Source organism: Watersipora subatra, chromosome 1 (genome assembly GCF_963576615.1).
Source record: "Watersipora subatra chromosome 1, tzWatSuba1.1, whole genome shotgun sequence".
Lineage (NCBI taxonomy): Eukaryota > Metazoa > Bryozoa > Gymnolaemata > Cheilostomatida > Watersiporidae > Watersipora > Watersipora subatra.
The window spans coordinates 71,539,261-71,553,472 of record NC_088708.1 but is presented as its reverse complement, the minus strand read 5'-3'; the positions used below and the strand labels follow the sequence as shown (position 1 = coordinate 71,553,472).

The window sequence follows — 14,212 nt, the reverse complement described above, 5'->3', positions numbered from 1 at the left end:
GTGAAAATAATTAATTATAAACTGTGCTAAAAGAACAGTATTACAACAATTTGATACCGGTAAGTTATAGTACAATATTTGAAATATTTTTTGACACTGAAAATAAACATTTTACCAAATCAAATTAATGACTGTAATTGGCCATATAGGTCTATTTATGGTGTTTTTTTTTCAAAAAATGCTCATCATTTGAACCAAATGTTAATTTGCAAAATACTTTAAAACTTATTTCATTGTTTTTCCAAGCATTTTGAAGAAAAATATAAATTGGCTACAAATTGTATTATTATGGAAAATTCCCATGTTTTCTTAACAAAATATGCTGAAAGGGAGCACTTTAAGGTTTACACAGGCTTATAACTTTATAACATTTGTAGTAAATGTGCTACTTATATTTTATTCCTAGGTTGGTTGATTGTCAACCCTTTGCTAGCAAACTGGCTGGTTGTGAATGTATGTCTGTATGAATGTGTAAAGGATGTGTATGCTGCACACATTAGCGGTCGCCTCGTATTGAGTTTTTAAACATCCACAAAAAGAGTAAAAGTACAAATCACAAAAGCAATGTTATAACTAAAGCACTCAAGAGAGAGTTGTCAGCACCTGTACAAACCTTCATTCTGCGCTGTATTTCTGCTTCAACAGCATCACTTGATTGGTCTGTAAGCGTCCGTAATACCGAGATCTTAGCAGTCTGCTCCTAAAGATGAACCAATAGTAGGGCTAGTCAAGATACAACATGCTGATAGTTGAAGGACTTGCTGCTTCAGCTTTGCATGCTACAGAACGACCTCGCCAAATATTAATGGAGGGGAAAGTGGGACAGGTTGAGCCAAAGGACAAGTTGAGCCAGCGATTTTTAAAAAAAAGCCTTAAACATTACGCGTTGCGTTCTTTTCCAGAAGGTCAACGCTCAATAACGGCCATTTTAAAACCATTGGAATTTGCATCAGATGCATGGTAAATGAAATATTTTAAAAATAGTGGAAAACGCCCTAAAAAGTAAATCTTGTCTACCATCATCAACTAACTATACTTATTTCACATTTTTGTTTACAATCTTCTCATTAACATATATTTAGAAGCAGCATGTTTATGTTAATTTCATCTTAATTTGCCATCAATTTCAAAGAATATTTCTTTATTTTGGCATTTGTATTCAATATGAGCATAAGGTACAGGTTGAGCCAATGGGTTTGGGAGCAGATTAAGCCAGGCTCAACCTGCCCCAAGCCAATTGGGAGATATATAAACTAGATGAAACTGGCATTACAACTGTCTAGGTGCCTGCCGAAGTGATTAGCTATGAGGGTAAAAAACAGGTTGGAGCCGTTGCATCCCCTGAGCGTGGTGAACTTTCTACTTTGTGCTGTGCAGTAAGTGCGGATGGAAATTACATACCACCTTTCTTCATATTTCCACGTGTCTTCATGAAAAAGGTTTTCATGAATGGCACTCTGCCAGGTGCAAAGAGAGTTGCTTGTAAGTCGGGCTACATGACATCAGATATATTTGTAGCTGATTACATGCCTTTTTTCATCAAACACTCTCATTGTTCACCAGATAAGCCAGTTCTGCTGATTTTGGACCATAATTCCCATGTGTCATTACAAATAGTTGAGCTACGCAAGCGATAACATATCAAGCTTTTTACTCTACCTCCACACATCTTTCACACGCTTTAGCCTCTTGATCGAGCAGTTTTTGGTCCTCTGAAATCCTATTTCAATAAGGCTTGTGACAACTGGATGTGCTCTAATCCTGCTAGACCTATATTAATCTATGACATGGGTAAATTAGCTGCTACTGCATTCAATTTGAGTATGACCCCAGCTAATATTTTATCAGTTTTTATGTACTAGCATTTTTCCTTTAAATACTCAAATATTTGGTGATCCCGAGTCCATGGCAGCCAATGTGACAGACTGACCACTTCCAAACTCAGTTATTGATGAAGATATACAGCCTTCAACCATTGCTACTGCCAATGATGAAATGAATCCTGAAACATCTGCTACTGGAAGTGATGGTTATCATCCTGCAACCTCTGCTACTGTTACTAATAATTATATGCTACAAACTTCTTCCGCTCAAGAGTACACTCCAATTCAGGCTTCAGCTTCTAAGAAAAGAGTCACACCACACGAAATTATGCCTCTGCCTACAGCAGCACTCGGAAACCGATCTAGATGTAAAAGAAAAAAGAAAAGGTCTGCAATACTGACGGATACCGTAGGAAGGAACAGAATAGAAGAGGGGTTTAAATAAACAGAAAACTAGGAAAAGACAAAATTCTACCAAAGGCAAGATCACAGGACAAAGGCATGAATACACATAAAAAGATGAACTAGCAAAAGAGATGTTGGATACAGACAGTGACAGCATTGATGATGAGCCAGTTCATGATATACCTACTCAACCAACAAAGGAAACGCTAACTATAAACAGCCCTGTACTAGTGAAATATGTCACCCAGGAAAAAACTCAAATCTACTATGTCGGAGCTATTATTGGTGTAGAAAACCACCTGTTCAAGATGAACTTTATGCGTAAAGCTAGTGGTACTGAGAAACAGGACATGGATGAGAATGTTGGAATAGCGAACATTGTTATGGACTTGGGTAATTCTATTAGTGTTGATGGAAGCAGTCTATCAGTGAGCAAGGTTATGTTTTCAGTTGATATTAGTGGCTTCAATGTTCAATAAATGACTGATCGCAAAGTGCCAAACAAACACTTGTTAAGTGATTACATAGCATTATTTTTGTCTAGTTTGAACACATAAATTTTTATTTTAATCATGTAACAAGAGTTTTTTTATCAATATTTTATTAAAAAATATTTACCATAATAATATGTTCGTAATAAGCAACCTTGTTGTAATGACAGCATAACGTTCTTCTCCAGGACCATTTGAAGTTTGCTGATGTTTGGTTACATTTAAGTGAGTGACTCGACCTGCCCCAAAACAAATTATTGAATGGCTCTACCTACCCCGCACTTAGGGTAAGTAGAGCCAGGGAAAGACCTTTATTAAAATCATTGTAAAAACCAAAAGCATTATTTTACAGGTTTTTCCTTTGGTGCACTGTTGCTAAACACTGTGGGGCACATTAATCTCAATTTTTTGTGAGAATAGTTTCGATAGTTTAAAAAATAATTTGGAAAATAGAAAATGTGGCTCAACCTCCCCCACCTTCCCCTAGTTCAGTAAAATCTCCCATCTCTGACTAGCATGAGACATGTATACCATAACTATTCTGATGTTACAGCGTGTCTAGATGTCTCAACTATGCAATTGTCATAAGTGTACTAAGATGCAGCTTTTTGTAACAAAACCAGAAAACAATGTTATACAGCATACATCTGACTATTCACAGTTAAATTGGAATAGTAATTATTGCAACTAACTAGATGCATAAACATGTTACCTTTTGCATTAAAAGTAACATACAAACCTAAAACTTGTGCACACATAAAGATAGACAAGTTGTACTTGTACCACAAATGATATTTGCAAATCAATTCAATTGCAGATGCATGTCTTCAGATTGGGAAACATGCAAGCCTCATTTTCAGATCAGATCTCTCTGTGTTAACAAGCTGTAAAATGAATTGCACTCTAAAGTTGTCAATCATCTACACAATTTGTTAAAAATTAGTACCTGCTTTTCCTGTTCGAGTTCCAGCACCTTTTTAGCCAGTGCTGCTATATCTTGTTTGCTGAGATCAAGGGCTTTGGCCAAATTCTTATTGTTAGCCCTTAGTGACTGTTTGTACATCATGCTCGTGTGGCTAATATTCACTGCATACAACGTATAAAACTGAAGATGAATTGATTTACATGGTTCAAGTGCGGAGAAAATTATCGTCAGGTTTAACTAGTCGATTGTAAAACTTTGTAATAAAAGCGTATAACATTATGGAAAAAGCTTACGTCCAGCCTTGCTGATAACATTCCGTTTAGTGCCTCGACCTCGCACTATACTTTTGTTTAACTTGGCTGTAGGCGTAGCAAAAAACTTTCGCTTTTCTGGCGGTCCCTGCAAAAATATTAGTTACGGCATTCTGGGTCAAGAACGCCTCAAATTCGGCATTACAGATAAACATTAATACATATAGAATTTAAAACTAGTTTAAAAACTACCAATGATTGCACATTCTCCTTATTTGTTTCGGATTGGTTGAAGGCCATAACCATACGAGGCTATGGTGAACAATTTCACGTAAAACAAAATTACACGCACTGTTACATTACGCGAGTTTTAAAAGTTTTCATTTTCACTATTATTGGCTAATTTGCGGAGTTCGCAGATATAACGGCCAATCAACATTATTATAACATCTTGACCAATGAAAAGCGCAAATAGTGGCTGTATCCCATCGGTATCGGTATCGGTATAAATAGATCCTGCAGATATTCATATGAATATATTGTGCAGGCCTCAAGTTTGTACAATCAAAAGTATAGACTAAAATTACAACCTCAAAAACAAAAAATAAAAAAGCTTATTGTATGACATATATATCTCCGAGTTTCATATCTCGTATAGTTCTCGGAAGGAAGCTATTATGGTACTTGTTGTTATTTGCGGTTAAATTCATGGGCTGCGAGGCACGCTGACTTCTAGTGGTACAATGATCTTCATTTTTATTTTTACTAAAAAGCTCAGGAAACTTGTGTGATATTGCTCCTGGAGACTCGGAACAGGCGTCTCTGATCATTTTATATAACAAACATTTACGCAAGTTGGTTCTACGTTCCTCTAACGTCTCCAGGTTCATGTCTTTAATTAAGCCAGTTACACCAATATCGCGACCTTTAACATTGCAAATAAATCTTACAGCCTTTCTCTGAACCGCCTCAACCTGGTCAACCTCGTATCTCTTGTACGGGTCCCACACCTGGCATCCATACTCCAAAATAGGTCTAATAAAGGATTTATATGCAAGTAGTTTGAGAGCTTTAGGTGCACTAGATATAGATCTCCTTAAAAATCCTAGCATTTGACTGGCCTTTTTAACTTTGCAATCGATGTGATACTGCCACGAAAGGTCACTAGATAGCCACACTCCCAAGTATAGTGAATGGGTTTCAAACTGTAACAAACTTCCATTTAAAAAATATGGCAACTGGTCGTCAGAACATGCAGAACCTGAAAAACACATCACCTTACACTTTTCAATATTAAATTCTAGCTTCCACCTCTGAGACCAATCGAAGACAGCGTTTATGCTATTCTGAAAGTCGACAACAGTAAAGGAATTATCAATTGAGGCATAAACTATAGTGTCGTCCGCAAACAAACTAATATTACAATCAACACATTCAGACAAATCATTAATATACAATAAAAACAATCTAGGCCCCAAGACAGAACCCTGGGGTACCCCACTTGTAACACAACGACTCTCACTATTTACCCCTTTTATCGTAACTCTTTGAGTTCGCCCGGTTAAAAAATGTTTAATCCAGTCAACTAAAAAAGGACTAAGATTGTAGCGTTTCAGTTTATTAATTAAAAACATGTGAGGGACCTTGTCAAAGGCTTTTTTAAAATCTAAAATTAAAGCATGAGTTGGTACTTTTCTATCCAAAGCTTTTGCAATTGAGTGAATGGTAGATGTCAGTTGAGTCTCACAGGAGAGCCCAGCGCGGAAACCATGTTGAGAGGTGCTAATTATTTGATCTAGTTCGCTATTCAGTTTATGTAAAATGATGTGTTCCATAATCTTGCATGGAATGCTTGTCAGTGATATGGGCCTGTAATTCCCTGGAACTGTTCTGTCACCCTTTTTATGAAGGGGTACCACATTAGCCTCTTTCCATCTTGTGGGAACTCTACCAAGCCTTAATGACTCGTTAAAAACAATAGTTAGGCAGTCTGCAGTTTTTTCGGGCTGTAATTTCAACATATTACCATTAATACCATCTGGACCGGGGGCTTTTTTGATTTTAAGATCGTTAATCAATTTTAAAACGCCCAAGGCTGTAATATCGGCGGCCCAGTTTTCACACTGTTCGACATGCAACAGTTGTTCAGACTGACAAAATTGTTGCTGAAAAAAATCATTAAGCAGGTTTGTAATCTGTGGCAAGTTCTCTGTCAACTCGCCATTTGGTTGGGCAAGAGACTCAATGCTAGATGTATTGGTTTTCAAAGATTTAATATGTCTAAAAAAGGGTTTAGAATTACCCTGTTCCAATGGTGCAAAAACTTTAGTTTTTAGATAGTCATTTTTGGCTACTTGTATACTCTTTCTATACTTCCTTTGTTCATTTCTGTATCTCTGCAACAAAAAATTATCACCCGATTGTTTAAACCTCTTCCAAAGTCGTTTCTGATTACGAGATTTTCTCCTTATACTATAATTCAACCACAAATGTTTTTCATTCCTTATCTCTTTAGTTGGAACCGATAAGTTAATAGCTTGGATAAAGCTCTTTTCGAACATGTCCCATAGTTCATCAATTGAAACACTAGTGGTAACTGCATGTTTTAAATCACGCAAAAGATGATCAAGAGACTGCTCGAATTGAACCAAGTCACATTTATCATATAATAGGATGGTAGTCTTAGCAGCACTTTTAATTGATCTTGCACATTTGATTGAGAAAGTAATGATGTTGTGATCACTTAAGCTATTAGGGTATATCTCTAGATTTTCCACCACGCCTGGGTGGGTGGTCATCAGCAAGTCAAGAGTGTTTCCCTTAACATGGGTTGGATCAGTAACTAGTTGAGTATATCCTAATGAGAGTGTGTCACTGACAAATTTGTTGTGAAGAACCTTATTTGCGGTCTTTGGCTTCACTGAAGCAGGGTTTGTTTGCCAGCAAATTCCAGGAAAGTTAAAGTCGCCAACTAGCAAACTTTTTTCAATACCGCTACAATCCTCCAAAAAATTTAAAAAATCGGGATCGATGCAAGTTGGAGGCTTGTAGATACAAAACATTAAAAGCTTTTGCTCTGTGAATTCAATCGCTACTGCTTCTGTATCACAATTTAAAGAAACTGCTCTATGAGAGATTCCATTTCTGACAGCAATCAACACACCACCTCCATGAAGGTTTCGATCTCTTCGGTGAACAGTAAAATATTGACTATCAAAAAGTTCACTAGAATAGACCACGCTGTCCAGATGAGTTTCAGTAAAACATAAAACATCATACTCCATCGAAAGGTCCGATATATCGGCGGCTTTGCCCCTTATTGATCTAATATTGGTGTAGAAAATTTGAAAACAGTTTTTAGTTTCCCCTGGTCCAACACCTCCACAACTTCCCAGTTTTTTATTTTGAATGTCTTTTCCTGTGATTGTTGCCTAATTGCCTTCAACTTATCTACCAAAGCTCTCTCAGTTTTTCGTTCTTCCTGAGTTAAGTCAAGTTTCCCAAATACCCCTCCTGGCTTTATGGAGTTTAGCCTCCTTAAAAATGTCCATTTGTCTTCCTCACTTGGGAAGGAGACTTTTATTGGTCGATTATACTTGCTACTGTTTTGTGGCTTGCCACCAAGTCTCATGGCCGATTGAAATGTTTTGTCTAGTGACAGTTCATCTAAAAGTTTGTTCATCAGTGTTTCCACTGAATCACTGTGATCTTCCTTTACATTGAATACAATCGCATTAACCTTTCTATTCTGAACTTCTTGTTTGTTAACAGTGTTTTCTACCCTCTTCGCTATTTCATTGATTTGCTGAGTGGATTTCACCACTTCAGCGAAACTATTTGTTTGGACTCCAAGAATCTTTTCATCAAAGGAAGCAATAGTTTGTTCCTGATGATTCACTTTTTTTTCAATGTTTGCTACCATGGTCTTAATCTCTAATAAAGTGTCCTCATTGTGAGCTAACTTTGTTGCAGCTGCACTCGATTTAAAATTAGTATTCCTACATGTCTTGCATACATACAATACTGCATCCGATTGGCTGCGATGCATTTCTGCATACAGCTTAGCTGACACTCGATCATCACATTCAAGGTGGCACCAAAGGTCACAAAAATCACACAGCAATGCTTTTTGACTGGGGAGCACAGAAGTCTTGCAGCCAGCCAAACACACTGATTTAGCAACACTGCCATTACTAGAACGAGGAGAGTTGCATGGAGAATCTCGACCATTCTGGGAAACTGAGCCCCTACTACTAGTCCTGCCCGTAGGCATCATCATATGTCAAAACAAAAATCAAAAAAATTTAAAATTTAAAGGCAGTGCCCAAGGCGGCCGAACTGCCTGTCCACAGTAAAGTATTTGAGAAGTGAAGTTTAACAGACTCGCTCACTTCACGACCTTGGCCGTTCTGGATAACAGCATAAATTGTACAGGAAACCTCATTTTTTGATTGTTAGGTCCTTTTATAATTGCACTTCTCTTATCACAAATGCTTAATATTTTAGCCCTATTAGATGTCTTGTTGTCCCCAAAAGGAATTTTAATACTGCTACTGTTATATAATGTAAATTACTATTACATCTATGTTGTCTTAGGTTTTTAGGCTCGATGGCTTGCTAGAGATATTAAAACTAAGTGATTTCGTAGTTTTCTTTTAAAAAGCAGTCAGTGGGATTAACCAAAATGACTAATGCACATTTTGTTCAAACTTGATTGGCACTTTTATTAAGCGTTTTATCCTGAAGATAGAAGTGATAATTGTTTTCAAACTTTATAGAAAAGGTGTAAAAAAATGCTGTGAGCAAAACATTCAATAAAAGCTGAGTTGCAATTGATAAGTGCCGGTTCATGTTTAATAGTTTGCATTTTGTTCTTTGTCCTATTTTAAAAGCATTATTGAGTCTGTGTCTTGTTCATTAATGTAGCAGAGTTTGGCATTAAATGAAATGTTGCTGCTGAAAATCGATCATGTTTATTACCCGAATCAGTCAAAGCCTAGTTGCAACATCCATTTTGAATTTTCGGCGTGGTTAGTCTGGCTGAACTCATGTGTTTAATAAAGTTCATTAAAGCAATTAATAATTATTAAATTGGTAGGTTATGTTCAGTGAGAATAACTTGTGAATATAAAGCAAGTTGTAATTCTGAGTTAACAGAAGTCTGTATTGTAGGCCTCTAAATATGGATGCGCTGTAGAAGATGACTGTTGTATAATCGTAATGCTCTTTTGGAGATCATTACTTATGTAGTATTGTTTCTTTATTCTTGTAATGTTATTATATAGGCGTATTATTATGTCAGTCAGTTCCCGGTTAAATAAATGTTTCCTAGGACAATCGTTAAAAGTCACCAAAGTATTCCTAAGTTCCATCCTTCGCATCAGTGTGCTAAAACACAACTTAGTGCCCAGTACAAGCCCAAACATTTATTGCATATGTTTAGATACGTTCCCTAACATACAATGTATAATGCCAAAATTTAATCCTCCAAAAGAGTTAGACTTTGACCTGGCAAACTGGACGGAATAGTTTGCTCGTTGGAACCGCTACCATACAGTAGCAAAGCTCAATGAAGATGAAGACCAGTTACAAATAGACAGTCTCTTATACTGCTTAGGAAGTAAGAGTGAAAGCATATTTAATGGCCTAAGTCTGTCCGCTGATGATACAAAAAGCTACAAAAAAGTTACTAAAGCTTTTCAAAAATATTTTACCCCACGTAAATACATTATTTATAAAAGGGCTAGGTTCATCAGACATGATCAACAGCCAGGAAAGACAGTTGAGCAATATATCCGAGCTCTTAATGGCATTGCAGACAGATGTGAGTTTTCAAACAGGTCTGAGCAAATGCGAGACCGTATAGTAGTTGGCATCCTCGACACTAACTGCAGCCATGAAATGCAAAAGATGAATGTGGACCATCCAACAAAAAGAGTTGCCATTAACATGTCTCGACAATCAGAAGAGGACAAACACATAAAAGACTTATATGGGCATGGTGGAACTGTGGCAAACAAATCTGGCGCTGTCGATGCCGTCTCAAGAGTTCAAAGCAGCAGCGGACCCAAATCTAGGGGTAGCCACCTAGCGAGTAGTAACGCCAGCAAGTAAAGTAATAACACTTCATGTGGTAGATGCGGATATTTGTTGCATACAAGAAAAACATGCCCTGCCAAAGATGTCAGCTGTAAATCTTGTGGAAAGTTTGGTCACTATGCTAAAATGTGTAGATCTAAATCCGAACCCAATATCACCCAAGTGGAAGAAGAATGCTTATTCCTCGGTGAAATAACCGACACCTGTGTGTGTGTATGGACAAAAACCATTTTTGTCGACAAGCTCGATGCGCCCGTTCAGTTCAAATTGGACACCGGTGCAGACATCTTCATACTACCTAGTACACTCTGCATATGTAGCCCTTGACGAAACAAAGAAACAGTTTGTAGACTGGATAACTTTAAGATACCAGTGCTAGAATGATTTAGGGCTGTACCTTCTGTCAATAACGTTAATCATAGTGAAACAATGTATGTTGTAAATCAAACTAAGGCGTTACTGAGTCGCAGTGCATGTGTTAAACTAGGTTTAATAACTTGTGAATGTGATCTAGACTCTGTTTATGATACCACTGAACTTTATGTATTTCGTAGTGAGTTTCCTAAACTTTTTCAAGGCTTAGGTAAGATGAAACAGGAAGTAGGCATAGAATTACGCCCTGACTGCAGACCCTTTGCTATCAACACCCCACGGTCTTTGCCCTATCCGCTGTTGCCTAATGTCAAATAAGAGTTTGCTGATATGGTTGCTAAAGGTGTCGTGTCCCCTGTCAGTGAGCCTGCCAATTGGTGCGCCCCTATGGTTTTTGTCTCCAAAGCCAACAAAAAAGTTCGAATTTTTTGTCGACTACACAGAATTAAACAAAGTGGTCCGTTGAGAGGTTCACCCAATGGCTCATGTTGAGTCAAGTCTTGCCAAGCTCAGGAATGGTACCGTCTTTACTGTCCTTGATGCCAATTCTAGTTTCTACCAAATTCCCCTCCCCTAAAGCAAAAATGTTAACCACGTTCTTGTCTCCAGTTGGTAGGTTTGCTGTTAATCGGTTGCCTTTCGGTCTGTCATCTAGCCCAGAGTTGTGATTCAAGATTGTGTCTCAAGTTCTTGATGGCCTCGAAGGTGTAATAGTCTATATAGAGGACGTGTGCATATGGGAAAAGTCCATTGCTGACCATGATGCCAGAGTGCTGTGTTGAGTAGGATGATTGAGGCAGGTATGACTCTAAATGTTGATAAGTGCAAGTTCTCTCGCAGCAGCATAAAATTTCTCAGTCATGTCATATCTGCTTCTGGTATTCGCGCTAACCCTGAGGCTATTCAAGGCATTGAAAGTTTTGCCACACCAACCTGTGTTAAGGATGTCCGTAGTTTCCCAGATATGGCAAACCAGCTCAGCAAGTTCACCACCAAGCTTGGTGAACTCGGTGCTTCATTGCGAGAGTTACTTCACAAAATTTTGGTGTGGATTTCGGATAAAGCTCAAGAGCAAGCATTCAACCGTGTCAAGGAAGAGTTAAAGCGTTCAGTTAAACTTGCACCATATAGCCCACAATGTGAAACACTTATACACACAGACGCCTTTCGAGGTGGCATCAGTGCTGCCTTGTTTCAAGTGCAAGATGATGGGGAGTTGCGATTAGTCAGTGCAGCTTCTCGAGCACTGAGTGAAACCGAGAAATGGTATGCCACTATTAAACAGGAAGCTCTAGGTGTTGTCTAGGCATACGAAAAGTTTCGAGATTATATCATAGGCCTGAAAGTCGTGATAAAAACTGATCACAAGCCCTTGGTCCTACTATTGAATGACATAGAGTTAGACAAAAACCCAGCCTGTATCCAGAGGTTTCGAATGCGTCTCATGAAGTTTCACTATCGTGTTGAACACATCTCAGGAAAGAATACCATTATTGCCGACGCGTTGTGATGTTCTCTTGGTTCTATCGGTGAAGATGATGTTATATTAATGGAGGAAGTTGAGTTGTTTCCTGTGTTAGCACTTTATCGCACTGCCTCATCGCCTCGTTCAGAGGAGTTGAAAGTTTAACAAGAGCATGATGAGGCCGTCTTCCGCGTTCTCAGTTATGTGAGGTCTGGCTGGCTTATGCTGGCCACCTCCCTTTTCATGAGATTTTGCTATGTCCCTATTTTGAATGCCGGTTTAGGCTTTCTATAGTTGACGGTGTCCTGTTTTTTGATGACTGTATCATAATTCCCCAAGTTGAGCATCTGTCAGCCCTTGAACAAATTTACAGTGGCCATTTGGTAGTCTAAAGCGTAGAGTTAGAGCTGCCTAATCAGTGTGTTGACCTAGCATGTCCCAACAGATAGCTGAAATGGTGCGTAGGTGTGAATTGGGCAGGAAGCAGTCTAATGTTTAGCAAGCTCTTCTCCATTCAGAATTCCCCAACCGTCCTTGGGAAAAAACTAGACAGTAATTTGTTTTTTTGACAGCAAATGGTATTTGCTGGTAGTAGATTATCATTATCGATCTATCGAATTTGCATTGTTAGAAGAGACCACTAGTTCCAAAGTAACCTTGCACATGAAGAGTATTTTTGCCCGCCATGGAGTCCTTGAGGTTTTAATTTCGGACAATGGTCCCCAGTATGCCTCAGATGAGTTCAGCTCTTTTGTTAAGGTGTTTGGGTTCACACATATCACCAGTTCTCCCTAACACAAGCAAAGGAAGCGGTGCCGCTGAAATGGCAGTCCAGACTATGAAAAAAATCCTCAAAAATGAGCCTGATCTTTTTTTGGGTCTGATGGCATACAGCTTCCCCACTAGAAAATTGTTTTTTCCCTGTATGAACTGCTAATGAGTCGCAAATTTCGCGCAGCATTACCCTCTCTACCCTCAGTTCTAACTCTCAAACAGCCTGATCTGGAAGCTGTTGATTCCAGTGAGTCCCTCAGTCGAATTCAGTGTAAAGTTAACGTTGATGAAAGATGTCGTGTTGTAGTCCCGCCTTGCTTTAGTCTAGGTAGTAATGTTCATGTTCGAGACCTGAAGCGAGACTCTGAAGTTGTTGGTTGTTCCCCCACCACTCCTCGTTTGGTGGTGGTGCCGGATAGCAGGGAGAGTGTAGTCTGGTGAAATATCACTAACATAGTTTCATTAAAACCAACCGATTTTCCAAAGTAAATGATAGTGCAAAACAGTCTAGTTTTGGTCAAACTATTAGGCCACGTAAAATTTTAGATCTATATTGAATTGCATGTAATACGGCATGCTTTCAACAATCCTGTCAACATTACTGAATTGAATAATGGTTTTATTCATATATTGCTTTACATAGTTTGTAGTAGTAGTTTTATCCATTCATGTTTTGTGACTTGCTATTTAGCCATTTTATTTTATCATCTCGGGAAAGGGAGATGTTGTATAATCGTAATGCTCTTTTGGAGATCAATACTTATGTAGTATTGTTTCCTTATTCTCGTAATCCTATTATATAGACATATTATTATGTCAGTTTCTGGTTAAATAAATGCTTCCTAGGACAGTCATTAAAAATCACTAAAGTATTCCTAAGTTACATACTTTGCATCAGTGTGCTAAAACACAACAATGACAACTTCAGCCATCTTCTAGGTTTGAATCTTGGTTTTGTGTGTTTTTGCGACACATCTGTTATGCAGTGAAATCTTCTTTAATGTCAACTAAAACTAAGCCAGTTTTTTAGTTTATGTTTTTAACGATAATTTGAAAAAGCTTGATAGCAAGGAATGCAAATTTGCAGTGAAATCACCAAAGAACGCATTGGTTGTCTGCTGTAACAGGTTGAAGACCTCATATAAGCTGTATCAAATCCCACTATCTGCCTTCATTAAAATATCTGAAGGCAGATATTTTGAAGGGATGTCATCTTGAAGGGATGGCTAGACATACGTACGGATATTTAGTGGACCCAGTAGACTTCATTCTGGGCATCCAGTAAATAGTAGTGATCAGTATAGCAAACTTTAGCTAGTTCAGCCAGCTTGCTTGAGAATGATCATCATCATTATGGAGGTTGGAAGATGGATTCTTACATAGGTTATTGACAAGGTCAAATCAACTACACACCAAGAAAATGATGCGCAAGTGTCTAATGAGCTCACGCCATAATACAATTAAACTTGTAATACAAAAATAATTTGTGTAAATGTGCAGTTAAATATTTATAGGTCATAGTAGACATTCCTGGAGCGCTGGGAGTTACAGATCCATAGATCTGTTTTTAAGCTAGGCAATACCAAAACTACTGATAGCTTACTGCT

The 14,212-nt window shown here is 38.1% G+C and overlaps 1 protein-coding gene across 1 annotated transcript in view; it reads right to left on the bottom strand.

The window, feature by feature from the left end:
* The window catches only part of LOC137391120 (uncharacterized), an 82,513-nt gene extending 78,250 nt beyond the window's left edge, over positions 1–4,263 (bottom strand). Inside the window, exons 1-4 of the mRNA XM_068077487.1 lie at positions 4,148–4,263; positions 3,938–4,043; positions 3,666–3,805; positions 614–700 (exon numbers count right to left, since the gene is read on the bottom strand). Coding sequence (XP_067933588.1) covers positions 614–700; positions 3,666–3,805; positions 3,938–4,043; positions 4,148–4,201 — 387 coding nt within the window. The 5' untranslated portion in view covers positions 4,202–4,263. The remainder of the gene's footprint in view (positions 1–613; positions 701–3,665; positions 3,806–3,937; positions 4,044–4,147) is intronic.
* Positions 4,264–14,212: the final 9,949 nt, after the last annotated feature.